This window comes from Zootoca vivipara, chromosome 3 (genome assembly GCF_965207765.1).
Source record: "Zootoca vivipara chromosome 3, rZooViv2.hap1.1, whole genome shotgun sequence".
NCBI classification, from domain to species: domain Eukaryota; kingdom Metazoa; phylum Chordata; class Lepidosauria; order Squamata; family Lacertidae; genus Zootoca; species Zootoca vivipara.
The window spans coordinates 32,079,698-32,106,479 of record NC_142586.1 but is presented as its reverse complement, the minus strand read 5'-3'; the positions used below and the strand labels follow the sequence as shown (position 1 = coordinate 32,106,479).

Genomic DNA, 26,782 nt, shown 5'->3' with positions numbered 1-26,782 from the left:
GTGTGCTGCTAGCTTTAAGATGGCCTGTCACACAATTTGAAGGTGCTTGCTGAAGTGCAGGATTTATTTTTGAAAAAAATGGAGATAGAGATATTAAAAATAGCTTAGAGGTATAGTGCACGGAAAGTCACAGGCTTTGATCTAGAAGCTTTCCCTAAATCCCAGAGGCCTGTGGGGACTGCTGTTACTAATGGTGCGATTCAAAACATGTTTACTCAGAAGTAAATTCCTCTGAGGCCTACTTAACAACAACCAAACACACACCTGGGTGAAATGATAAAATTGTCCCTGCACTGCATAACTATTTGTGAGGGAGTACATGGAAAAGAACAAAATCAATGCAGGTACAAAGATAGCAAATTAGGCAGACAGCTAACCTCATACCCAAGATCTCCCTAGTATCTAGTTTTCTATTTGCATGGACTTTCAATTTTACAATACAGCTACATTCCATCATGTAGTCAAGTGCTGTGATCCAAAAACAAATTTCAGAGAGGTGTGTATTTTGCCACACAAAGCCATAGCTGCCAAGTTATCCCTTTTTTTAAGGGATTTTCCCTTATGCTGAATAGGCTTCCTCGCGAGAAAAGGGAAAACTTGGCAGCTATGCACAAAGCTTGGTGACACCTTAAAGACTTAACACAGGTGGTGTTGTGTATTGAGTCAAAGGATTTTATCTCTGTATTATTATTGTCTGTATTTGCATTAGGATAAAGTAACTGCCTTTTGGTTCCAGAGGGTACAGCTACTATTGGTTCATTTAAGCTGCTGTATTTGGATCCTCTGTCTTATTGGTTCCCTCCAAAAGGCAGCACTGTGATTGCCTGATATTGTTCCCTCCAAAATGTATCCCCTTCTAGCTAGTTCCCTGTCCCTATAAATGTAGCCTTCCTGCCCTCACAGTCAGTCTTGTTCACTTTAATAAAGAGCTGTTACTAGAGAACTGTCTCCAGCATGTTTTGTCAAGAGAGCTGAAATCACAAACCCCACGTCACAACAACTGGCGACGAAGGTGGGATCCGGAATGCTGAGGAGCGGTTAAACACAACCCTGCCTCAGAGTCCGGATTGCAGCTGAGAACAAGACTCACTGGCCAGCTGAGAAGACGACCCTGCCCGCTAGGACAATGGAGAGTCCTAGGGTATTGGAGCCCTTCCAGCCATCAGAGCCCCACACCTGGGAAGACTACGTCGAACGCTTTGAGTTCTTCGCAGTGGCTCAAGGGATCACTGATGCCAGCAAAAGAAGGGCCACATTCCTGAGCTACTGTGGGCCCGAGACCTTCAAGCTAGCCAAGGCATTACTTGCTCCAGCGAAGCTGAGTGAGACATCTCTCCAAGATATTCTTGCCTGCCTAACAAGCCACTTGGCGCCTACTGAGACCAAGATGGCCCGGCGGATGGAGTTCCATAAGAGGCAGCAGCATGCTGGGGAGTCTGTATCCGCATTTCTGGCTGAACTCCGGAAGCTCGCTCAGCACTGCGGCTTCCAAAATCTGGAAGAGACTCTCCTGGATCGGTTTATTGGTGGTCTGAGCAGCAAGAAAGCCAGAAGACGCATCGTGGCTAAAGAAGAGGTTACCCTTGCTTCAGCCTTGAAGGAGGCCACCGCCACGGAGAATTATGAAAGAGAGGAGCTTGATGCCAGTCGCAAGGCCACTAAGCCACAGATAGAAGTTGCGCATGCCATGGACGAGCTAGAGGCTACTCCGAGCCAGAGCCCAGTCCGTGGGGTCGAGTTGGTGCGTCAGGCCTGCACAGTGCACAAAGATCACCGAGGCAGTTGCCCAGGTTGTGGCGGAAACCATGGGCGGAAGAGTTGTCGTTTCAGGGATGCTATGTGCCGGATGTGCGGGAAGACAGGTCACATCGCCAGGGTCTGTAGATCGGCGGCGTCAGGAGCAACAGGAGCACCTAGACTGGAGCATCGCAGACCGCCCACAGCAACTCATTTTCGAAAGGACTGCCACTACATAACGGAGATCAACGGGAGGGCCGTGCAGTTTCCAGCGCAAGGCAAGGCACACGTCAAGGTGAAGATTGAGGGTCAGCAGTGCGACATGGAGGTGGACTCTGGATCTGCATTCACCATCGTGTCGGACCAGACTGCGAAGACATTCTTCCCCAGGGGTAAGTTGCCCCCTCTGGAGCCCTTCCCGGCAACCTTGCAGTCGTACTCAGCAGGCCGCATCCATGTTATGGGAATGTGTGCTGTGAGAGTACAGTTCCGGGACAAACAGGCTGTACTCAAACTGGTGATTGCGAAGGGCAGTCGCCCCAGTCTCCTGGGCACTGACTGGTTCCCCGCCCTGGGACTGAGTATCTCAGGGCTTAATTCAATCCAAACCTGCCCTGAGATGAGCGAGGCATTATGCAAGGAATTTGCTGGTCTATTTAATGGAAAACTGGGTTGTTATAAAGGGCCCCCAGTTGACTTCGAGTTGGACCCCGGGGTGGCCCCAATCCGACTCAAACCAAGGCGAGTGCCATTTGCACTGCAACCCAAGATTGAGGCAGAGCTGGATAAATTGGTCAAGCAGGGAGTTCTCTCACCCGTGGACTCTGCTAAGTGGGAGACTCCAATCGTCACGCCCCTTAAAGCAAATGGGGAAGTCAGGATATGTGCAGATTACAAATGTACTATCAATAAGGCACTCAGGGGAAACTCATACCCCATTCCAGTCGTATCACATCTGTTGGCTAAACTGGCTGGGGGCAAGGTGTTCGCCAAAATTGACCTGGCACAAGCTTACCAACAGCTGCCAGTAACCCCACAATCAGCGGAAGCACAGACTATTGTCACACATAAAGGGGCGTTCAGAGTTAACAGATTACAGTTCGGAGTTTGTGTGGCCCCAGGGATTTTTCAAGGGCTCATGGAACGCCTGTTAAGGGGTCTGCCGGGGGTCTTGCCATTTTTTGATGACGTTTTGATTGCTGGAAAAGACCCACAGGAACTGGTTGCGCGTGTCCGTGCAGTGTTGCTCAAGTTCAAGGAGGTGGGGTTGCAACTGAAAAAAGAAAAATGCAGTTTTGGGGTGCCAACTGTGGATTTCTTGGGGTTTAAAATTGATGCATCAGGCATCCACCCCACAGATGCTAAGATTAAGGCCATCATCGAGGCACCACGACCACAGAACAAGACGGAGTTGCAGTCATTCCTGGGACTTATTAACTTTTATCATTTATTCTTACCCCAGAAAGCTTCGGTAGCTGAACCATTACATAGACTTTTGCAGAAAAAGAATGTGTGGCGATGGGGGCGGGAGCAGCAGAAGGCTTTTGACTCCTTGCGAGAAATGCTGAGTAGCAGGAGCGTCCTTGCTCATTATGATGAGTCGAAGCCGCTGGTCTTGGCATGTGATGCCTCTCAATACGGCCTGGGGGCTGTGCTGAGTCATAGGGAACCGGATGGGTCGGAAAAGCCCATCTCTTTCTATTCCCGTACGTTGTCACCCACGGAGCGCAACTATGCTCAAATTGATAAAGAGGCACTAGCAATTGTATCAGGAATCAAAAGGTTCTATGATTATTTGTACGGTCGCCATTTCTCCATTGAAACGGACCACAAACCACTGTTAGGGTTGTTCAACCCAAACAAACAAACACCACAAATTCTCTCCCCCAGAATGTTGCGTTGGTCAATATTCCTGAATGGGTTCCAGTACACCTTGACCCATGTGCCGGGGAAACAGTTGTGCCACGCTGATGCGCTAAGTCGATTGCCCCTTCCTGGCGGGAGCAATGAGGATCCTGCTCCGGCGGAGCACATTATGATGCTAGAAACACTTCCGGGGGCTCCTGTAACAGCTACTGATATAGCTGAGAAAACGAGGAAAGATGCTGTTCTCTCCCGTGTGCTCACTTGGGTGGGGAGGGGGTGGCCAGGTGGTCCGCATGAAGAAAAATTCAGGCCTTATGCGACAAGGCAGCACGAATTGTCCATGCATAAGGGTTGTCTCCTATGGGGAGATAGGGTGATCATCCCAGCACCACTGAGAAACAGGGTTCTTGAGACGCTTCACATGGGACACCCGGGAATGGTCAGGATGAAGTCGCTAGCCCGATGTTATGTGTGGTGGCCTGGAATGGACCAGAACATAGAACAATGGGTACGAACATGCAAGGCATGCCAAGAGGTGCGGCCAGAAGTGGCCAGAGCACCAGTCCACTGGTGGGAGCAGTCCAGGACTCCCTGGAGCCGGCTGCACATAGATTTTGCTGGGCCATTCCAAGGGAAGGTCTTTTTGGTTATCGTTGATGCATATTCCAAATGGTTAGAAGTGGCGATGGTCCCTAGCATGGCATCAGCTGCCGTAATCAAGGTGTTGAGGCAGCTGTTTGCAACCCATGGGTTACCTGAGACCATTGTATCAGATAATGGGGCAGCTTTTGTATCCCAAGAATTCAGGGCATTCTTGGCTGATAACTTCATAAGAGGGGTCACATCCGCGCCCTTTCACCCATCTTCCAATGGGCAGGCTGAGCGCATGGTAAGAACAGCCAAAGAATCCATTGCACGCTTAATGGAGGGTAACTGGTCGGCTCGCATTGCGCGAATGTTATTTTTGCAGCATGCGACGCCGTGTACTGCGACGGGCAAGTCGCCAGCTGAGCTGCTCTTAGGTAGAAGACTGGTAACGGTGCTGGATTATGTCCACCCAGATAAAATGCCAAACCGTAATTCAAGAGCAACCCCCCAGGCTGAGACTGACACAACAAGGTATCTCGCCCCTGAAGATCTGGTCTGGGTGAGGAACTATTCACGAGGTCCGCGGTGGGTGGCCGGTGTGATCACCCGGGCTAGTGGACCTGTGTCCTATTATGTGACCTTGGAAAATGGGCAAGTTTGGAAGAGACATATAGATCAGCTGAGGCGCCGGGCGCTCAGCAGGGAGGAGCCAGATAATTCATCCCTGGCTAATGACGCACAGCTGCGAGACCAGAGTGAAGATGGCCCAGAGGTGCAGTCACCAGGGGCTTCCGCAAATGAACCAGGGCCTGCTAGTCCTCAGGATGACGAGGTACAGGTAGGGGACCCTGAGATGTCTGGGACTCCATCTGTTCCTGACGAAACCCCTATAGCAGCCCCTCCACCACAGGTAACACCCAATCCAGAACCTGCAACACCTGTTGTCAGGAGATCAAGTAGAAGTTGTAGGACCCCACAGTACCTGAGGGATTACGTCTGCTGTGCTCACTAGGGGGGAAGGGGTGTTGTGTATTGAGTCAAAGGATTTTATCTCTGTATTATTATTGTCTGTATTTGCATTAGGATAAAGTAACTGCCTTTTGGTTCCAGAGGGTACAGCTACTATTGGTTCATTTAAGCTGCTGTATTTGGATCCTCTGTCTTATTGGTTCCCTCCAAAAGGCAGCACTGTGATTGCCTGATATTGTTCCCTCCAAAATGTATCCCCTTCTAGCTAGTTCCCTGTCCCTATAAATGTAGCCTTCCTGCCCTCACAGTCAGTCTTGTTCACTTTAATAAAGAGCTGTTACTAGAGAACTGTCTCCAGCATGTTTTGTCAAGAGAGCTGAAATCCGTCACAACAGGTGGCATAAGCTTTTGTGGACCAGAGCATCTGACAAAGTGGGCTGTGGCCCGCAAAAATCTAATCCAGGAGTTTTACCAATTTGTGGGCAAATTCATTGGCTGATTGTGAACTAGTGCCTGAGTCTTCTAGGAATTATTCCCCCGGTGTCACATGGGGAACATCTGTAACATCCGAAATGAAACTTTTACATCTGTTCAGCAAAGAGTTACAGGGGCTTTGTTTTGTGGGTGGCAAAGTTGCATAGAGACATCACCTTGCCGACAAAGGTTCGTATAGTTAAAGCTATGGTTTTCCCAGTAGTGATGTATGGAAGTGAGAGCTGGACCATAAAGAAGGCTGATCGCCGAAGAATTGATGCTTTTGAATTATGGTGCTGGAGGAGACTCTTGAGAGTCCCATGGACTGCTAGAAGATCAAACCTATCAATTCTTAAGGAAATCAGCCCTGAGTGCTCACTGGAAGGACAGATCGTGAAGCTGAGGCTCCAATACTTTGGCCACCTCATGAGAAGAGAAGAATCCTTGGAAAAGACCCTGATGTTGGGAAAGATTGAGGGCACTAGGAGAAGGGGACGACAGAGGACAAGATGGTTGGACAGTGTTCTCAAAGCTACGAACATGAGTTTGACCAAACTACGGGAGGCAGTGCAAGACAGGAGTGCCTGGCGTGCTATGGTCCATGGGGTCACGAAGAGTCGGGCACGACTAAACGACTAAACAACAACAACAAAGTTGCATAGAGACTGAGGGACTTCTGGTTGAGCACCGGCCACCATAGTCGGAGGTTTGCGGACCTCGGCGCGTCAAAGGTGGAGGAACCACTCCAGCGCAGCGGACCCCCCAAAAAACCCAAATCAATGATAAAAAAGGACTGCTTCTTCTGTCCTACTGCACCTGGGGATCCTCTGGTGGCAGGGGGATCTCTAGGAATGGAGTGGGGGAGGAGGGGGAGGGTAATAAATGGAAGAAAAATGTAATGAAAAGGATTAAAAATTATGATAAAGGATATTGCTAAAGAGGATTATAAACTGAATATCAGAAAGGGAGAGAAAGGGGAAGTCTATAAGACAATGATTAGAAAAATGGATGTTTTAAAGTTATATTTGTATTGTTTGTTTTTGTTTGTTAGAGTATGTGTTATATTGTATGTTTTTATGTTTAATTTGGTAAGGTTAAAAAATTGAATAAAAATTACTTTTAAAAAAGATGCATAGACTGAGAATTATATGTTTTCTACTATTTCTGATAGTTTTATGATATTTATGCCTTTGTTGTATCTGTACATTATTATTAGTTTGAGGGGGGCAGGACCCCCGTCCCCATAATCTCTATATTCATGAAGGGTTAGAATTTGAGCAAACACATACATTTGTGAAGCTGTAAAACAGTGAGGGCCTTTCCATATATATACATGACAGTGAGGGTAAAGGGGAGGGGCAAAACTTTATTGTAAAAGATGGTTTCTCATTTATATCCATCATTTGTTCAAGTCAATACATTCTATAAGAAATGAATAACCACACTCAGAGCCAGTGTGGTGTAGGTTGAGTGGTAGACTCGTAATCTGGTGAACCGGGTCTCCGCTCCTCCACATGCAGCTGCTGGGTGACCTTGTGCTAGTCACACTTCTTTAAAGTCTCTCAGCCCCACTCACCTCACAGAGTGTTTGTTGTGGGGGAGGAAGGGAAAGAATAATGTTAGCCGCTTTGAAACTCCTTTGGGTAGTGATAAAGTGGGATATCAAATCCAAACTCCTCCTCCTCCTCTTCTTCTTCTGTTGGGACACTTACTACTTGTCTGTAAGTAAAGTCCACAAGAATTCATACAACTCAGTCTTGCAGTTTAGTCAGACATTGATCCCAAGTAAGCAAGCATAGGCCTTCAACTATACATTTCAGTAAACAAACAATTCTATATTGATTTATGTAATTTATGTCCTTGTTTCTGTAATTATTCTAGTAGCTGTGTTCTTTTAAAGATATATATCCACATCAGCAACGAGAGCAGGGGTTGCAATTGCACATGAGAGAAACAGTTTTAACGCAATTCTTTGCATGTTTTCTATGAATTGAGTTCCATTGTTTCCAGTGGGGCTTGCTGCAAGGTAAACATGTATAGGAATGCATTCTAAATTATGACAGTTCTAGGACTGTAACTTCCACTGCCAGATTACGAATTTGAGGCTCAAGGGACGGCCTTCAACAGGAACTTTCTAATACAAAATTGAACTCAGGACATAGCAGGAAAAATCATTTGTACACATTATGAAATAAGGACCAAGCTGGAAATATTTGCGACAGATTTACTCAGAAATTCCCCAGTAAGGAGAATGTAACAGTCTGGCTTCATGAATGTTCCTGTTTAAAAGCCCCAGTATCTCAGAATACAGTCATTGTTTCCTTATCACAAGATACAAACTGGAGATATAGTCACGGTTGAAGGACTTCACTGTGTGCTCTGTTAGTACTTTTTTCACTAACATGGCAATGATATCCTTTTTTTACTGTTTTGAATACATATGTAAGTCATACATATAGAAGTTTAATTGCAGGCCGCCCTTCCGTAGTTCAAACCATGCTGAAGGGAGCTTGCAGCCTGAAAAAAATACATAATTACAAACATAACAGAAATAGTCATAAACAATTTAAAAAAAATACACCAGAGGTTTCTGCAGCCTGAGGACCACTTCTGAGGACTGAGCGATGGGGGTGGAGACGCTCCTTCAGGTATACCAGACCGACGCCCTTTAGGGCTTTAAAGGTCAGCACTAACACTGAATTGTGCTCAGAAATGTATTAGGAGCCAGTGAAGATCCTTTAGGATCGGTGTTATATAGTCCCAGTGCCCAGTCACCAATCTAGCTGCAGCATTCTGGAATAGTTGTAGTTTCTGAGTCACCTTCAAAGGTAGCACCACATAGAGTGCATTGCAGTAGTCCATGTGGGAGATAACCAGGGCATGCACCACTCCAGCGAGACAATCTGCGGACAGGTAGGGTCTCAGCCTGCATACCAGATGGAGCTGGTAGACAACTGACCTGGACAACAAATTGACCTGTGCCTCCGTGGACAGCTGAGAGTCCAAAATTACTCCCAGGCTGCACACCTGGTCTTTCAGGGGCAATTGTAACATACTGTGCTAGATGTCGTATGGTTTTTAATTGTATTTTATAACTTCTGTTTTCTTATATATTTTATTGAATTACAATTTAAATTCCATAGAATGCATGTGACAGCCCTTTAGATATTTGAAGAGGTCTATTGTATCTCCTCTGTCTCCTATTGTCCAGGCTAAATACCCAGGTCCTTCAACCGTTCCTCATAAGGCTTAGTTTCCAGACCCTCGATCACCATGGTCACCCTCCTCTGCAGACATTCCAGCTTGTCAATATCCTCCTTAAATTGTGGCATCCAGAACTGAGCACCATACTCCAGGTGGGGTCTGATCAAAGCAGAATAGAGCAGGTCTCTCAATTCTTCATCGGGTTACTATCTTTCTGCTGATGCAGCCTAGAATACCACAGCTTCTTTTTCTGCTGCTGCATCATACTGTTGACTGATGTTAAGCTTGTGGTCTACTAAGACACCTAGATCCTTTTCACACGCACTACTGGCAAGCCAGGTGTCCCCCATCTTATATTTGAGCAGCTGAATATTTCTGCCTAAGCGCAGAACCTTACATTTGTCATTTTGTTAGTTCTGGCCCAGTTCTCCAATCTGTTATGGTCATATTGAATCCTGAGTCTATCTTCTGTGGCATTAGCTGCTCTGCTCAGCTTGGTGTCATCTGAAAATGTGACACTTCCTTCCCCTCACTTCCTTCATCCAAGTCATCTGTAAAGATGTAGAACAAGGGGCCCTGGACAGAACCCTGTGGCACCCCACTTGTCACTTTTTTCCAGGATTATGAGAAAACATAAGTGAGCACTCTTTGGGTTTGGTCAGTCATCTTCCTCTTCTCCCCCTTGCTATCTGAGCACATGGCTGGGCATAGGTAGGTACTGCAAAACTACAATTACCGGCTTTTGGCCACTGCAGGCATATACCGTAATCAAACCAGCACACCACATGGCTCAGCTGCCTCCTATGCTGTGCCTCTGCTCGTAAGCAGTGCCCTCCTAGCTTCCTCTTCTACAGGGCCAGGTTGTTGTTTTTTTGCTTTTGTTCATTCATAAAGTGCATTGCCTGCCCTTTGCCAGGTCAAACTTGTCTGTACAGTGGTACCTCGGTTTATGAACACAATTGGTTCCGGAAGTCTGTTCATAAACTAAAGCGTTCATAAACTGAAGCGAACTTTCCCATTGAAAGTAATGGAAAGTGGATTAATCTGTTCCAGACGGTCCACGGAGTACTTAAACTGAAACGTTCATAAACTGAAGCGAACTTTTCCATTGAAAATAATGGAAAGTGGATTAATCCGTTCCAGATGGGGCCGCGGTGTTCGTAAACCGAAAATTCGTAAACCGAGGTGTTCATAAACCGAGGTTCCACTGTATAAGAGGCGGCAATCTTTCAAGTATTCGGGACTGTTAATGTAGGGCTTTCTATGCCAAAGTCAAAACTTTGAATTACACAGAACTTGTGGTTTCCTAAGGATGTTTGGTCCTTAGATTCAACATGTCGCTAAAGAACTTGCTCAAAGAATCCAGCACATTAAGTTGCTTCCAATGCATTTGTCCTGATAAAAGTGTTGCTGCCTTGTGTGTCTTGGGAGAAATATACTGAAATACCGGTAGATGGTAAAATGTTACTTGCATGTTCATGATCCAAGCTCTGAAGAATGGTGTGTACCATATACAGTTAAATTACTGGTTTTTAAATATTCAGTGTTGCTTTGCAGAACAATATAAATTAAGTAATAATAAACCCATTTTATGTTACAAATATAACAAGTTTACTGAAAAACGCTTAATGCTTCCGTGTTTTTCTGAACCATGTTACTTACTAAGAACAAATTCAGTTACACCCCCCCACACACACACAGAACCCATCATGTATTTACCAGAGGGAAATGAATATGCTTCTTAAACCGATTTCCACTTCAAATATATTTACCGAAGCTGTAAATCAGAGCGCTTCCGTACTCTCCCCTGCCCCAAAGAAAAAATTCCAGGTACACTGCAATGCAGTTTTGAGTTTATTTAGATGAGCTCTCACACTAGATTTTACAAGCTGGTGAACACTGGCAAATTATTTCTCCCACAGTACTATAACCACACATTCCCAAAACAGTATAAATATATGGTTTAACATTAATACACACCACCATTTTATCAATTACATAACAAATTATCAAGTATCCAAATATTAAGTTACGCAGGTCAAAAGGCATACAAAATATTACAGAGGTCTGCCAAATTCATGGCAGAAACTCAAGAAAAAACAAAACGAAATCACTTCTAACAAAGCAATAGTTGGTAAACAACTTTCAAGAAGTACAATAAAAGAAATTACAAGATCTTCAGAAATGTATGATTAAGAGTGTTCAGCTACAATAAAGCATTTCTACATTAAAAAATTATTTACTAAAGTAAAGGGCATATTCTATACTTCCTGCACAAGACAAAAGGCAACATTTTACTAGAAGTATTTATTAGTCCCCTCTCATCCTTTCACAGGCCCTTTGCTAAGTTGCACATTTAGTGCCAATATTTAACTGTAAGGCTTTTTTGTCTGGAGACATTAAAGACTTGTGTGCTTCTGTACAGCGTGAAGGATTATTTTCTATGAGTTAACCAGAGAATGTAGGTGAATGAAGAGGGTCAAACAAAAGTTTAGGGTACCAGAAGTAATTGAGTTAATTGTGTGAAAATCCTGATACTCATTCTAGTGTGATTGTGAAAGACAAAATATTGTGAATAGGCAGATTATTCTATGAAGCCCTATCCACAAAACAGAAGACAGCTGCTAATAGGGCAAAGGTCCAGATAGCTGTAGTTACTAAGAACTACACTGTGGTAAACAGAAATAGTGTGTTGGGCTTTTGGCACCTAATCTCTACACATGTCATGGTAGATTTGACTACTGGGACTGTGATGGAAAAAACCCTGAAATGCATGATTAAGGATAGTTTAATGATACAAATTACTAATAAGACATTTTGAAAGGCCAAGTATATTTCATGTACTAAAAAGATCATAATCACCATAATCTAAACAAAGTTGTTCTCCTGCCAACATTGTGGCCTACACCTATAGAAGCTTCATGTAACTTGTTTTAAGACATACATGTAGTTTTCCATGTAACCTGCCCAATTATAGATTTCATCTTCTACTTCCAAAGCCAGAAACATAGGCAGCTTGGTTTTTACTGAATACAACAGTTGTTACGGTGACCATTTGAATCTTTAAAACGCAGTCGCATTTTCGGACGATATTTCTCCAAATAGAGAAGCTGCTTGCTGTTAAAGGCTCCACGGCGCTTCCTACAAAACATTCAAATATTGAATATGTTACTGTAATTATGAGTGCTGAAAGTAACACTACTTCACTTGTGATCAAGTATCATATGCTTAAGATAGTTTTTGTTTCTTTATAAATGTCCTAGCAAGAACAGAATCCCCACCCTCCTTGTAAAAACAAGTTTTCACTTTGTACTGAAATTCTGTCATTCATCTGAACTTTAAAAATGATCTTCCAAGGACCTGTGCTTGCTGAATGAAATGTGTGAAGCAACTGCCAGGGAGAGTCTTTCTAGTAGTACCCAGTTATGGAATAGCCTTTCCAAGGAGGCGTGTCAAGCTGCCATCTTTGCAATCTTCTTTGGCACCAGGTAAATATATCATTCAGACTTTAAAAATAATTTAGATAATCTGAGACTCTTTTTGAACTATTTTTAACCGGGGTGGGGTGGGGTGTAGAATTCTGTTTTGTTATTTATGTTAACTTCTCTTGCCTTTAATGGTTTTGCTTTAAAGCCACACCTACAATTCCACTTCTACTGTAGCTTCAGCCTTCATATTTATTCTTTTTGCCTTCTCTTGTACAATCCACTATTAGACTAGGACTTTAAAATCTCTCCAGGCACTGGCCGATTTGCAGGGACACAGCATTCATACACGGGAAGAGGGGCTAGAGAAGTATTAAAAATAGCCAGATGCTTAGGCTTTGTGTTGCATGTGGTCCTAGCCAACAAAAAGCAACACTTTTTGAAGTATGGAATTTAAGGTTTTCCTAATTGTCATTGGCAGGTATGTACAAGGCAGATGCTTAATACTTACTGTCTTATGAACTGCACTGCATCCTCATACTTCATTCCACATTCAATGAGTGCAAGGGCAACTAATACAGGTGCTCTGGTGGAGGGGAAAGAACACATGTTGCAGAATGTTTCCCAATATTACAGGGTGGTTAGTCATTTTCTCCCATTTTGTAGACCCAAACAACTATTTCATCACACACTTATACTTTTGCCCTGCAAACATCTGATGGATATAGTGAATTTTATTAATAGCATATGCAAACTGTATTATATTACCCAAAATCATAAACTGGTGCTTGAGGAACACAAAAGCTGCCATTCACTGTTACAAATAGTGATCTCCTTGCTCAGATTAGTGCAAATATACAGGTTCCCTGTTAACACTCTGTTCAAGAGCTAATTCACCAGATATATGGGCTGCAATCTCTCATTAGTCAAAGCTTCATTGATTTGAAAAAACAATAATACACATACAGCTGTAACTTGCTACAATCTATTCCCCACCTCGGTAAGACTAGCTAATGAAATCGATGTTTGGTACAGAAGTCAAGAGCAGATAGCCTTTTGGAGTTCTGTTTACCTTCCAAGACCAGCAACACAGTGTACAGCAATGCAACAACCAGGCTCTTCACGGAATTTAACTTTTAGGAGGTTTAGCCAATCATCAACAATCTGGATAGATGGTGGTGCTCCGTCATCAAAGGGCCAATCCTGGAATGCATGAAGTGAATAATTTCTTACCTAAGCTTCCACATATCCTAGAATAGTACTTCTTAATTTGTCTTACAGTTAGCAAATCACTGCCTGATTTGAGTTTCTTTTCTCACTTTAAAACATCCATAGAAATCTTAAGGCCAGATTACCACAACCTGCATTATTTCCCCCTCCATGTTCACTCACTTGCACCATAGAGATTAAAAAATCCTATGGCTAATGTTATTTTTTTAATAAGCTACTCACCAAGACCTGAATGCCTTCTTTCTCTACTGGAGCAGTATCATAAGTGGCTTCACATACTCTTACTACTGTAGTAACTCCATACTTCTTAAGTTCCTAAGGAGAGAGGGTGATACATATCTTAACGATACCGTGTTGATGTTCATGCCCAGGCTATTGCAATTTTGTGAACAATTTCAAATACAGAGGCTGTTCAGAAGACCTATAATTATTGCATTTCACCTCTTCAATCAGCACCACTTAAATATCTAAAAAGACCAGAAGTATAGCAGAGCAATTCAAGTGGGCAGGAGTACATTTAAGAACATAAGAACCACCTGCTGGATGAGGCCACAGGTCCATCTAGTCCAGGCATCCCCAAACTTCGGCTCTCCAGATGTTTTGGACTACAATTCCCATCATCCCTGACCACTGGTCCTGTTAGCTAGGCCAGGGATCATGGGAGTTGTAGGCCAAAACATCTGGAGGGCCGCAGTTTGGGGATGCCTGATCTAGTCTAACATCATGTTCTCACAGTGGCCGACCAGACGCCCATAAGCAGGACCTAAGCTCAAGAGCATTCTCTTCTCTTGAAGTTTCCAGCAAGTGGTATTCACATATTACCTCTGAAAGTAGAGCTCTATCCACTTGATTATTCTGGTTGCCCTCCTCTGCCCTGTAACATTACTTTAACACTTTCAATGGTTCAAAGTGCTTCATTTGCATTATCTGTTTTTAATCCTCATCATAATCCTGTAAAGTACAGTAATCTAGTTCCTCCCATCCTCATATGCTAGATAAGATTTGAGATAATACTGACATTTGAATGTGTAGGGCATATTTATGGTGATCTAGAGTTCATGGGAGAGCAGAGGTTTGAGCTAAAAACTGACTCACAGCTCAGTCTCTACTATACTATACCAGCTCAGAGCTTTACCTACACGTAGCATGGTGCAACTGCACCACACTAAGCAAAGCTGAACACCCCTGCAGTAATCACAAGTAAAAACCTAAATGCAGTTTTGAGGAATTCTTGAACATGCAACTACTATGCAATAAGGAAATCTGTATTGGGAATGACTGAATGGTGGTGTAAAAGAAAGAAAGAAGGTTAAATTAACTCCTAACAGATCACCATGTTGGTAGTCAACTCAATGGTCAGAGACAAATTTCAGTAATACATCATTATTCTAAGGGAAATTTCAGTAATACTGTTATATCAAATTTTTCAACATTACAAAAATTAACATAAGCCTCCCACTCAAGAACCCTTACCTCTATGAACTTGTTTAAGGTTGCATTGGTTGGATTGTGAGTGATAAGGAATCTCATATTCTTGTAAGTGATTTCCACAGGAGCTGGGCGGTTCATTCGGGCCATGTTAATTTAGTTAAAACGTCCAACAAGACCAATACTATTTTAAAAAAAAACCTAGCAGAATTGATTGGGAGAAACCGAAGTCTACTCCACTAAAAGCCACTTGAAGTTTCCAGTGCTGACAAGCATGAAGTTGGGAGCAATGGGAAATGAAATGAACCTCCTAAACAAGAAGCAGCAATTCTTCAATCCTGTAATACTGAGGCAAAGAGAAAGGCAGTGCAGCAAGGCTACCCCATTCAGGTCTGAACTCCTTTGTAAAATGCTCTGCCAATTTCAACTCAACACGTCTTATTCTGGTAACCACTCTTAAGGGGGCTTCTTGGTGGAGTAGTAATCAATTTCTATAGTTCACTTGTCTGCATAGAGGCCGTGCTGTGCCTGGCAGTAGTCCCCACTGCCCTTCAGAAACTCCATAAATGTGTGACCAAGAACACCACAGAACTGCTGCAAAGAGAGGAAAAAAGAAGAGTACATTTGTCAGTGACTGAACAGGTATCTTACAAATAGCTTATTATTGGGTAAAGGTAACATAAAGGACTGAACCACCAATATTGAGAATTTCATTAATTTAGACCAGGCATAAGCAAACTAAAGCCCTCCAGATGTTTGGGACTACAATTCTCATCATCCCTAGCTAACATGACCAGTGGTCAGGGATGATGGGAATTGTAGTCCCAAAGAAAACCCTATAGGGGTTTGCTATGCCTGATTTAGACAAACTTTTTTCTTCTAAAATAAGAAAACCTACTTTACTGTATTGCAGATATTTTGATCATCCTTGCAATTCCTCAGGTTAATTTAAAAATAGCATTCAGGAAGACTGACAGTTCTCTGTCTGTCTCTCAAGTGGTGGCAAACTCAAGTTATTAGTATCAAGAATAGACCTTTGTTCTGGATCACTTCCATTCTGCAGGAGGTGCAGGAAGTTTTCCTTCCAAAGTTAAAGAGTGTAGAGGTCTAAAGATGCTTGTCACATAGCCTCCCAAATGAAACCCTGTTTATTACAACATGTATACATTACACAAATGTTGGAGGCAACATTTGTGGTGTTTTATGATTTATTAACAATCCTGTGAATAAGGTTAGCCCTATGGTAACCCACAACCCCACAGATAACCAGAGACCTGAACTCTGGTCACTGTAGCCCCTGGTGAGCATTGCATTGGCTATTTAAGACAGGAACAGGTTATAGTTCCTTTTTGTAGGAGATGGCAGCTGCTGTATAGCATTTGCCAAGTTTTCAGAGGAGGGAGGAGAAATGACACAGGTGAGTGAAACAGGATGGATGACCATCCAGGGAAATATTATTTGCAAGAGTGGCATTAATAAGGTTTAAAAACGAAACAAAATCCAAACTGGAATGTGATATGCAACCTATTTTTCTAAGTAAAACCAGCATTAAACCTGACACAAACTTAATTCAGAAGAGTTATTAAAATGATGAAGTGCTTAACAGAGGGAAAATGCCAATGAACTCAATTTACTTAGGCTGGGTATCAGCAGCTTGCATCAAGAGTTTGCATGCTGAAGGAGGACACTTAAATAATACAGATTTAATGGCAAGGAAAGCACTAGATGGTGCATCTACTCTCTTCAGGGTCCTGCCTATGGGTCTTAAAGGGCTTATCAAAAACACTGGTTTGCATGGTTAGAAGCAAGCCACCTACAGGAATTTCAGTGTGATTATAACACTGTTCATGATATAGCTTTTTACCATTCAGGGGGTTTCATGGCCACTGGCAGTTAAGCCAGTAAATGGGAAGTTCCAAGTAGCCTCCTCGTTCAAGATGAGGAAAATAGTTTTACTAAAGCAATGTTCACTACTGGGAGAATTACTGAATTTTTCAGTGTATAACATGCCCCCGTGTATAACACAATCCCTATTTTTGGGGACTCAAATTTATGAAAATGGGAGAAGATGACCCCCGTGTATTAGACAACCCCCGTTTTTTAACATTATTTTTAGGGGGAAACCTAGTCTTATACATGGAAAAGTATGGCAAATCTTTCCTGCAACAACTACTATTATACCGTACCACAGAGGTTGAAATCAAATAACTCCAAGTAAACAAGTTTTCCCACTGCAGACACACACAGTAGGATGGTTAACCAGGGATTGCAAGTTAGCAGCATACTGCTGTGAGGAAAAACAAGGCATGCTCCAAGGCATACCGTACTTTTCCATGGATTTTTTAACTTTAAAAAAAGTTAAATGGGGGTAGTCTTATACACAGGGGCAATCTTCCCCAATTTTCTTAATGTTGAGTCCCAAAAAATAGGGGGCGTCTTTTACACTGGGGCATGTTATACACAGAAAAATACAGTAATCTGATTGTTTCATGTAAGTTTTTACAGAAGTTTTAAAGCTTGATCAAATTAAGCAAGTTCCATTAACACATGCACCTAAAGAATTATAAGCTATACAGGTCACTCACAAAACACACAATTTCAACTTTACAAGGTTGAAGGCCATTCAGTTGAAATCACAAAAATTAAACACAAGAACTCACAAAAACCTCCCAGACACTTTAAAATTCTCCACCTTGCTTTGTGGGGGGAGTGGGGGTATACCCGTTTGGTGTATTAGCTCTGGAAGGTAAGATTGCTTGTGTGAGGGTGGTTCAAGTATACACGTTGTTGCATACACAGAATGCACCATCTGTGGATGGGTGACTCAGTTTAAATACAAGGAGACCTGCCAAATGCCGCAGCTGAAGTGTAAGAACAGAGGTCTGGCTAGTTGGGGGAGGGGGCGCTTATTCAGCAAATGTTTGGATACATACCCATTGCTTGTTGGTAATTTAACATTAAAAATTATTAACCAGATGTGATCTGGATTCTATAGATAACAAAGAAGAGGATAACAAGCAGAGGGCATTTGAAGCTGAAATCACAAGATGAGAATCAATTAGTACTGGTAGATCCAAGAGCTATGGAGAAAAGAAATGGAATGGCCATTTTATAGATCACACAGGGCCAGTGCAATTATTACTGAGGAAAGGCCATGTAACAGCATTAGTGAATACTTTCAACCAGAGTGACATTCCACTAGCATACAGTCTCTATACAATTACAATCAGTGTGATAGTGGACAGTGGACTTTAAAGCAAAACCAACTATGATCCTAACCCACAATTTACTAAAAAGCTGATCTTCAGTCAGCCAATAAACTCTGAGCTAAATATGCCTCACAATATTGTTATGAGGACAAGATAGGTTTGCGCTACTTTTCTACCATACTACCACAGCTGAAATTATGAATCAAAATTGTTCAACAAAAATATAGTATCTTCCTTAACCTGGTGCCCTTCAGAGATTGTTGAACTATAACATCCCTGATCATGCTAGTAGAAGCCAATGCAAGTTATAGTCCAGCAACATCTGGAGGGCACTGTATTGGGGAAGGATGCTTTAGACTGCTTCATTTTCAAACTGTATCTTATTCATGAAGTGTGATTATTTCCCCCACACCCCCATTTAATAAAACAGTTGTAATAAGACACCAATTCCTCCATTTACTTATTTTTGCCAGAACAATAACTACCCTATAATACTACCATGTCAATTCTGAGCCACAAGGTAGGGCTTATCTGAAGGCAGGGTGAAGGGAGTGCAGATAAAGGGTTTAATATGAGCCAACACCAAATAAATATCTAGTGCCCCCAAACAGCTGCACCCACAGATGCTCTTAAAGATAACTCTTTTTCAGGCCAAGGCAGCTGAGTTGTCATGGTTATAGAAACAAACCCAAGCAGCATTGAATTCTCATGAGTATGCCAACTTTATTTTGATGAAACTCAAGAACGGTCAGTTTCCATATATCATGAAACTTCTAAACACTGTGCATTCTACGTAGAAACAAAAGACACTGCATTTTTAAAAATACTGTCGATATTTCAACAACAGAAGAGTAAATAATTTGCACATGAGCTGCCCATCATCTAACACCATCCAAACCATATTCTTGGCTTTTGACTATACAGAGAAATACAGAAAGAAGGAATCCTGGCTCTTTCCAAACTAGCTATTCATATTGATCAGTTAATCCAAGAGATCAAATTTTGTCTTCTCTAGTAATGCCATCTGCAGGCAATTCTCAACTCACAGAGCAAAATTTATACACTTTGACGTACTGTGTGCTTGAAAACTTTATGTTCTGATATGGGGTGTGGATCTAGAACTAGTACAGTCTGCTTCTGTGTTTTATTTGAACATCTTGCTACTTACATATTTTTCCAAGGAACAAACTGACTCAGATAAGACATATACACTCACTGGAATCACAGCAACTGTTACAACTCCAAAAGTTGTTGCATTTTTTAATTGAGAAATGATCTTAGAACTGACATTCTCTCCCATCCTGAAATTCTCACTGGCCTGCAATATTTAGGATCACCAGTTTGATTAAAGTCTTAATGAACAAGAAAGGAGATTCCTAATCAGACAGATTTGTTTAAAGTAGTGTTTGGAAAAACTGCAGGAAGCATTTCCCCATTCTTATATATAGTAAGGAATGGTCTCAAGATGCTGTTTTTTAAACAGCATCCATGCCTGTCTTCTATGTGCATGCCTCTTGTTTAAAATTTTATTTATTGCATGTGTTGTCACCTCATTACAGTGGTTCTCTGGGCAATGTATGATTGCACACTGTAAGCAATATAAAACAGCCAATTCATATAATATTGAACATAACAATTAACGATAATGGTGGGATCCAGAGATGCCCAGGGCAGAGTTCTGCCCACTTAAGTGTGGGAGCAATTTATTTTTTGCCTACTCCCCAAATATGCTCTCGAGAGTAGGAGGATCCTCTGAAACAGTATGAGAACCTCCACAGAAGGAACCTCAATGTAGCCAACACAGTCCTTCTGTTCACTGGTGGGTTTGATTCAGTATAAATTCCTGCCCCTTAAATGCGTGAAGGTGGCGCTTCTTGCTGATGATCCTCCCCTTTCCTCTGGAGTTCCTGTCCCAATCTACAATAGAGGTGGTGTGTGTATGGCTTTATTTAGGATGGGTGGTGAGGAGTGCTGCAGAAGAGCAAGGGTTAAATCATTTAAATCACCAGAGCCTTCTGTTCATGGAAAGACAGCCCTGGAGACAACCCAGTACTTTTAAATACAAGAACTTCTTAAAAGTACAGTTAAGATAAAAGGGCAGCACATAAACCTAACAGAACCACTTTTAAAAGAACACTGTAGCAATAGAACAAAGAAAAGGAGAGAAGAAATTGAAGGCTATGAAGCTAAAAAAGAAATTTGACCACTTTCTATGTGCCAACTCTGCATGGTATTTGCCTACCTGAACTACATGTTCCAAGTGTTACTGCAACAGAGAATCTATTACAAACAAGTCCGCTCCAAGTCCTACTGAAACTAAAGTTGCTACATTTAGACAAATGACAACAACTTTGGGCTTTGGGCAGATTTTTGATGGTAAAACAGCTTCTGCCATGTTGTGAAGAGTCCTAAAGTCTTTCAAACTAAATAGCATATGTATTTCTTGAACACAGCCACTTTAGGTTCTTCCCATTTCCTCCCCACATCCTGCACTAGCAATCACACTCAAAAGCATCAGGACAAGCAAGTGAGCTGTAGAGCATGAAATGGCTGGAAAGTCATTGGAAACTGCCTAGAACCATAGGAAGAAACCAAGATTAGCTAGCATTGAGAACTGCAGAAAAGTAGCTTGATTAGACGTGTGTGGGAAGGTGCAAGAAGTAGATGAAATGGGAAGAGAAAGTGACAAATGACAAGGAGGAGGAATAACAGAAGGAACTTCTGAGGAGGTGGAAGCTCTGGAATTGAGATGGGGCAGGTGCCTGAATCAATGAGCAGGCATAGTAGCCATTTCATGATACATGAATAACTGCCTCCTCCAGTTAAGAATTCAGGCTACAGCAAAAGACAGCCAGCAGTAGAAACTCCTCCAGTCTCCAAGGATATTTTAGATTTAAGAACTGTTCAATGTATCTTTACAAATCCCCACTGATTTCGATTAGGTTCTAATTTCTGCTTACAAAATGAATCTGGATTGATTATGGTGCACCCTGTTCCACGAAAAAAGATCATTATCACTGTCGTTTAGCCAATTATAGCTTTTACCATTTTTCTTGAGTAGCCAAAACATTTGTATGGAGTCTCAAAAACAGTCGAGCACAGGATGTGGACATCTTAACTATTTCAGAAATTTATTGGTTATTGATTTTAGAGATTACTTTGAAAAAATATGCAAAGCAACCATTCCCCAAGTGTGTAGAAAATAACTTGATTTTTTCCGGGGGGGGGGGGAATACTTCGGGGGGGGGATTCAAGTCCTCTTTGACTTACAGCACATCATGGCCTCATATAAACAAACTTACCAGGATGTTCCAAATTACAGTAAATACAATCCTGTGACTCAGCCGAAAGATTGCCTTGTTAACTCAAAACCTATAAACCACATCACCTTTCTTGACACTTAATATGCTTCTCACATGACACACAAGTACATGCTTCCTCAGCCCAAGTGACAGGGTCTCCCTAACAAAGCAGACACGAGGTCGTGTTCCAGACTGTCACTCTCTTCCCACCCTAGCAACTGACTGCGAAGGAAACATGGCTAAAAAATTTTTTTTGCCCCGATCGCGTCCTTTTTTGCGGTTCCTCCACCTACTTCCGGCGTGTGACTGCAGCGTGAGCGGGAAGCAGCGTGCTCGTCATCTGCATGCAGACAGCAGTGAGACGGGAAAGCCACGCTGACCCAGCCGCGTCAGATGTCCTCTCCACTCTCCCTTCAACTCCCCCCCCCCGCACACCCCAGCGGTGAGTCACACTCGGAAGCGCAATAGCCGCCCCCCGTGGCCAGGTAGCGGCCGGGACATGTATTGACTTGTTTCCTTTCCTCACCTCAACGAACCGAGCCACGCAGCAAGGGGTGGCGTAAACGGAGTCACGACTCACAGCGAAGCCCTAAGCCCATTGATACAATTCGGGGGGGTGGGGAATCAGGCGTGCTTCATTCGCGCTGCCTAGGATCGGGTGCATCTCTTGGGCAGGGGTAGGCACCAAGGGCGGACTGGCCTTTTTTTAACGCAGCTGCAGTCACCCAGAGGCGGCTAATGACTATTCATTAGGAACTGTCCCAAAGCTTTTTCCACGCGGCGTCCCTTCTGAAACCTCTTGAAGACAAGCGAATTGTTGGGGCTGGCATTTGCGATTGAATACACTTGTTCCCCTATTTTAACACGCACGATTTCACCAACGTACGTGTGTGTGTGTGCGTGTCCTGCTTCTCCCCCGCCCGCCACCGGCAATCCTTGCTCTGTTCCCTTGGTTGCATCCTTCGCCTCGCAACTGGCGGGGGCTTTCAGGGGATACACGCGGCCCGGTGGCCCAAGGTGGGCTCGCAAAAAAGCAGCGCGGCGCCACCCCGGCACCCCGTAAAAAAAGGGGCACCGGGCTAATGACACGTCTTCGCGACGGGGTCTAAAGGTCGAGAGCCACGCCGCAGAGACGACCCCCGAAGGGCCAGGCACGGATTGAAAGGAAGCGGGGGGCACGTGGCGCGCGCGGCAGGGCCATGGCGGTGGGGCTTGTAGGCTAACCGACGCTCTCCCCCTTCCGTACCGACAGCAAACATCGAGGAGATGCTTGTTCCAGCTGCTACTTCGCTCCCTCCATCCGCGCGGCTCCTACTTCTCCACACACACACACACACACACACACACGCCCGCCCGCCGCTTCCAGACAGTGGCGGCGACGCCGCCGCCTCCCGCCCAGACGCCTCCTTCGGAAAGGGCGTCGAAGCCCCCTTCTCTCACTCTATGCCTCCCCTCCATGGTCACGTCCCGCGCGCCAAGCGAGTCAGGACGCGGCCATCTGCCGCCGCTTTCACAGCGACGTGGGAAAAGGAGCCCAGAGAAAGAACAGGTTGAGGGAGAGGCGCCCTCCTCCCTTTTCTAGAGGAGAATGGAGGCTTTGTGTGCCGCCGCCGCCTCGCCTGAGAGGACGGCGCCTCAGCTGGGAAGGGGGGGGGGTTCCACCACATGCCCGCCCGCTTGATGGAAACGCCGTCGCGGCCCAAGGAACAAAGAAACGAACATGGAGGGAGAGAAGGTGGGGAGAGGGGGGGTAGAAAAACGGCGACTAGAGGCGGCGAGAGGGTCGCCCGTTACTCACAGGAATATGGTTACTCATTGAAGACTGTAGCCTGATCATACGGCCTGGGTGCTGAGGGCGCCACCGCCGAGGGCAGAAGGAGCTGAGCCTGAGGGAAGCGGAGGCGGCCGCGGAGGTGGTGGTGCCGGAGCAGGGCGGCGGCGATGGACCATGCAGGGTGGAGGAGGAGCCGGAGGGGGAGAGAAAGAGAGACGGGGGGGAGGAGACCGAAGAGGGGGGGCGCGCGCGCGGACACGAGGAGGAGGAGCTCCTCTTGCTCTCGTCGCTGCTGCTGCTGCTGCTTCTGGTAGCGGCGGCGGTGGTGTTGCTAACGCGGCTCTGACGGCAGAAAGGAAACGCGGCAGGGCGTGGGAGGGGCTCGGGAAGTAGCTGCGGCGGGGCCTCTCCTCGCGCGCTCTTCTGCGCAAGGCAAGCAGAAAGGCGGAGTGGGCGGAGGTGTCCTTAAGCGCCGCCCCACTCTCCGGCGCGCGCGCGTGTGTCATGCGACGCCCCGCCCCGTTCCTCTCCACCCCTAACCCCGTTGCCTTTACGAAAAGCAGGGTAGGGGGGGAACTCGGAAGGTTTGCCGCGTCACAAACGCCTTCCGCGAGCGGCGGCGCCGCCCGGCCAATTGGAGGCGTCGGAAGAGCGAGCGTGTGCGCGCGCGGCCATGGTCAGGCGTATGGCGGTGGGCGGGGATTTAAAAGAGAAGGGAGGGGGGAAAGGGCGGGGGAAAGGAAGAGGCTAAAGGCGGAGGGAGCCGGTGAGAACTGGTTTGGTAGAAAGAGCAAGCGGTGGCTGCGGGCGGGGAAGTGGCGCCAGCAGAAGGGCGGAGCGAAGCAAGCGCCGGCCCTGATTGGTGTCCTCGCTGCGAGCCTCCCTTGGGTTGTTTGCCTTTGAAAGGCGAGAGCCGGAATTCATCTGAAAAGTCCCTGCATTGAGAGGCGGGTGTTTCTGATTGTATTAAGTCCCTTTGAGAAACCCTCCTAGCGTTGCAGTAGAGCCCGCGCACACGCGCCCCACCTGCTCAGAAATAAATAATGTTGCGGACCCTCACAAGTTTAACAGGTGTGGTGTATTGCTGCGGCATAAACTCCGTGCAGGTTGAGAAGTTTCCATTTCATGAACTGCCTTCCACGGGGGCAAATCCTTGAGTTGCACATAAGAGAGAGCAGAGGTTGCCAACGTGATGCCGTCTTCTGAGGTTGTTTTCTGTGCTTGTGTCAAGAGGTAAAAAGGTGCCACAAGACTTGGCAAAGTTTTTGTTGAATTGAAGCAATGTAAATTTACACTGCCATGTTGACAGATAGCTGCTTGCTATCTGGTTTGTAGAAGAAGAATTGCAGCACAAACGCACTTCAGAGCAAGTCCTGTTGAGATCCATGAAACTTAACATGCACAAAAGCAGAGCCATAAGGATAAGCCTGAGAGGGAAAACATTTCAAGTCTATCCACAACTTGGACGGCTTTGTAGCAACTTTGTTTCAACTGTAGTATACTTCTTGAAGCATGAGCATAGCCAGAGGGGTGGGGCAGAGGGGCAGCTGCTAACTGACCAATCACATCGATTATGCTCCCCCTAACAAAGTCTTGCCCCCCCAAGAAAAATCCTGGCTACGCCCATGTCTGGAAATATTGCTGAAATTCATAAAATGGGAGGTGCCTGGGGCTCAAACTGGATGTCACACACCCTCTTCACATGAAACTTTGGGTTGCACTGAGTGCCAAATCTAGGGGGTGCTGCAGGGCACTGCAACTATGACATAGTGAATTGAGCAGAACAGAAGGAGATGCAGGAGGGGCGTGTGCTGAATTTTGGCCACACACAGGGCACTGCTGAAATTTGAAAGACCAAATTCCACCCTTGTTCCAGGTTAACAATACATTCTTACTATGACTTCCCTTGTTCCAGAATTGCTCACTGGCATTGGAATGGAGACCAGCACTATCTCCTGGTGAACTTTTACACAGTTGATTTAGCTTCCTCTATGGAATTTATAGGGACCCAGGTGGCGCTGTGGGTTAAACCACAGAGTCTAGGGCTTGCTGATCAGAAGGTCGGCGGTTCGAATCCCTGCAACAGGGTGAGCTCCCGTTGCTCGGTCCCAGCTCCTGCCCACCTAGCAGTTTGAAAGCACATCAAAGTGCAAGTAGATAAATAGGGACCGCTCCGGCGGGAAGGTAAACGGCGTTTCCGTGCGCTGCTCTGGTTCGCCAGAAGCAGCTTTGTCATGCTGGCCAATGACCCGGAAGCTGTCTGCGGACAAACGCTGGCTCCCTTGGCCTATAGAGCGAGATGAGTGCCACAACCCCAGAGTCGGACACGACTGGACCTGATGGTCAGGGGCCCCTTTACCTTTATGGAATTTATATTTCTTTTAACTGGAAGGAAGTGATCCTAGCAGTAACTATGCAATAGGACAGCTAAAACAGTTTATAGGTGCAGGTTAACTACTTGTTTTTTCGAGACTGAAGCAACTAGACTCCAGAGCATTGGTCTTCATCTGGTGGATCTGCACTCACTGGTGGATTTAGGTGGCATGACCTAAGGTGTGGGTCTCTCACTTACAAATATATAGTGTAAAACTGAAAAATGGATTCTTAGATGCATGTCTGGACTACAAGTGGGTCCTTGGTCTGAAAAGGTTGAGAACTATTGCTATAGAGCAGGTACTGGGAACCTTTGGCTTTTCAGATACTACTGCACAATAACTCCCATCAACCCCAGAAAGTATGCCTGGTGGCAAAGGGTCCCCACACCTGCTCCAGAGTGACCTTTGCCAATGCAGCAATCATCCCATCACTCCCTGCCTTTCATTCCTCACTTTACTCTATGTTAAGTGCATATTGATTAAAAACAATGGTGGTTATTCCTGAAGGTCCCATAAGATTAGAATAAAACTAGGAGGAAGAGAAATGATTCAAGAGAGGATAACCGTTCGTTTCCAAAACTATCATCAAAATGTAGACGAGGAATAGACTTTGAAAGGGATTCTGCCACAACTGAAAGGTGGCCTTTAAAAACTTAAATAAACAAAACTCATGGATAAACTGCACGTTGTTAATTTGGGGAAAGGGGGGAGCACAAAAGTGCTGCCACAAGTTAGATAAATTTTGTTCACATTTAAAACAAGAAAAGGTTTTCCAGATCCACCCACAGCTTCACCCCCCAAGATGCTATTCAATGCCAGGGAATTTCTTTTAAAATACATTTCTATTGGTATCAGGCCTGAATAACAGCAGTTCTGTGAACATGAGACCAAAGGCACATTGCATTTCAACACCTTCAGATCAGAAAGCACCTGAAATCATCTTTAGAAATGTGTTTATTGGGTAGCCTCTGAGATACTTTTACAACCTCCAGGCAGTCATCCATTTTATAGATAGAATCTGACTGTAGGAAAATGTGTTTGGCATTAAAGAAAAGAAGGTGCAATGGAACCTGTGGCTGTTTACAGGAAACATATTGACCTACCTGTTTGCGCATCAGCCCCACTATTAAGACAAACTCTTTTGAGTTTCGTGATTATAAACCAGGCATGTCCTTGTTTAAAATCCAATATGCAGGTTTTA

At 44.6% G+C, this 26,782-nt stretch overlaps 2 protein-coding genes across 2 annotated transcripts; both read right to left on the bottom strand.

Annotated features, from left to right (window-relative positions):
* Window positions 1-10,679: 10,679 nt before the first annotated feature.
* PTP4A1 (protein tyrosine phosphatase 4A1) lies at window positions 10,680-15,106 on the bottom strand. The gene is made up of 5 exons (XM_035109703.3): window positions 14,967-15,106; window positions 13,716-13,808; window positions 13,336-13,466; window positions 12,775-12,849; window positions 10,680-11,979 (listed from the first exon to the last, which is right to left on the bottom strand). Exons 1-5 carry the CDS (start codon window positions 15,069-15,071, stop codon window positions 11,862-11,864), a joined length of 522 nt encoding a protein of 173 aa, XP_034965594.1. The 5' UTR covers window positions 15,072-15,106; the 3' UTR covers window positions 10,680-11,861.
* Window positions 15,107-15,115: 9 nt separating this feature from the next.
* Window positions 15,116-23,367, bottom strand: LOC132591884 (uncharacterized). The gene is made up of 2 exons (XM_060272517.2): window positions 23,231-23,367; window positions 15,116-15,515 (listed from the first exon to the last, which is right to left on the bottom strand). Exons 1-2 carry the CDS (start codon window positions 23,267-23,269, stop codon window positions 15,420-15,422), a joined length of 135 nt encoding a protein of 44 aa, XP_060128500.1. The 5' UTR covers window positions 23,270-23,367; the 3' UTR covers window positions 15,116-15,419.
* Between the last annotated feature and the right edge of the window lie 3,415 nt (window positions 23,368-26,782).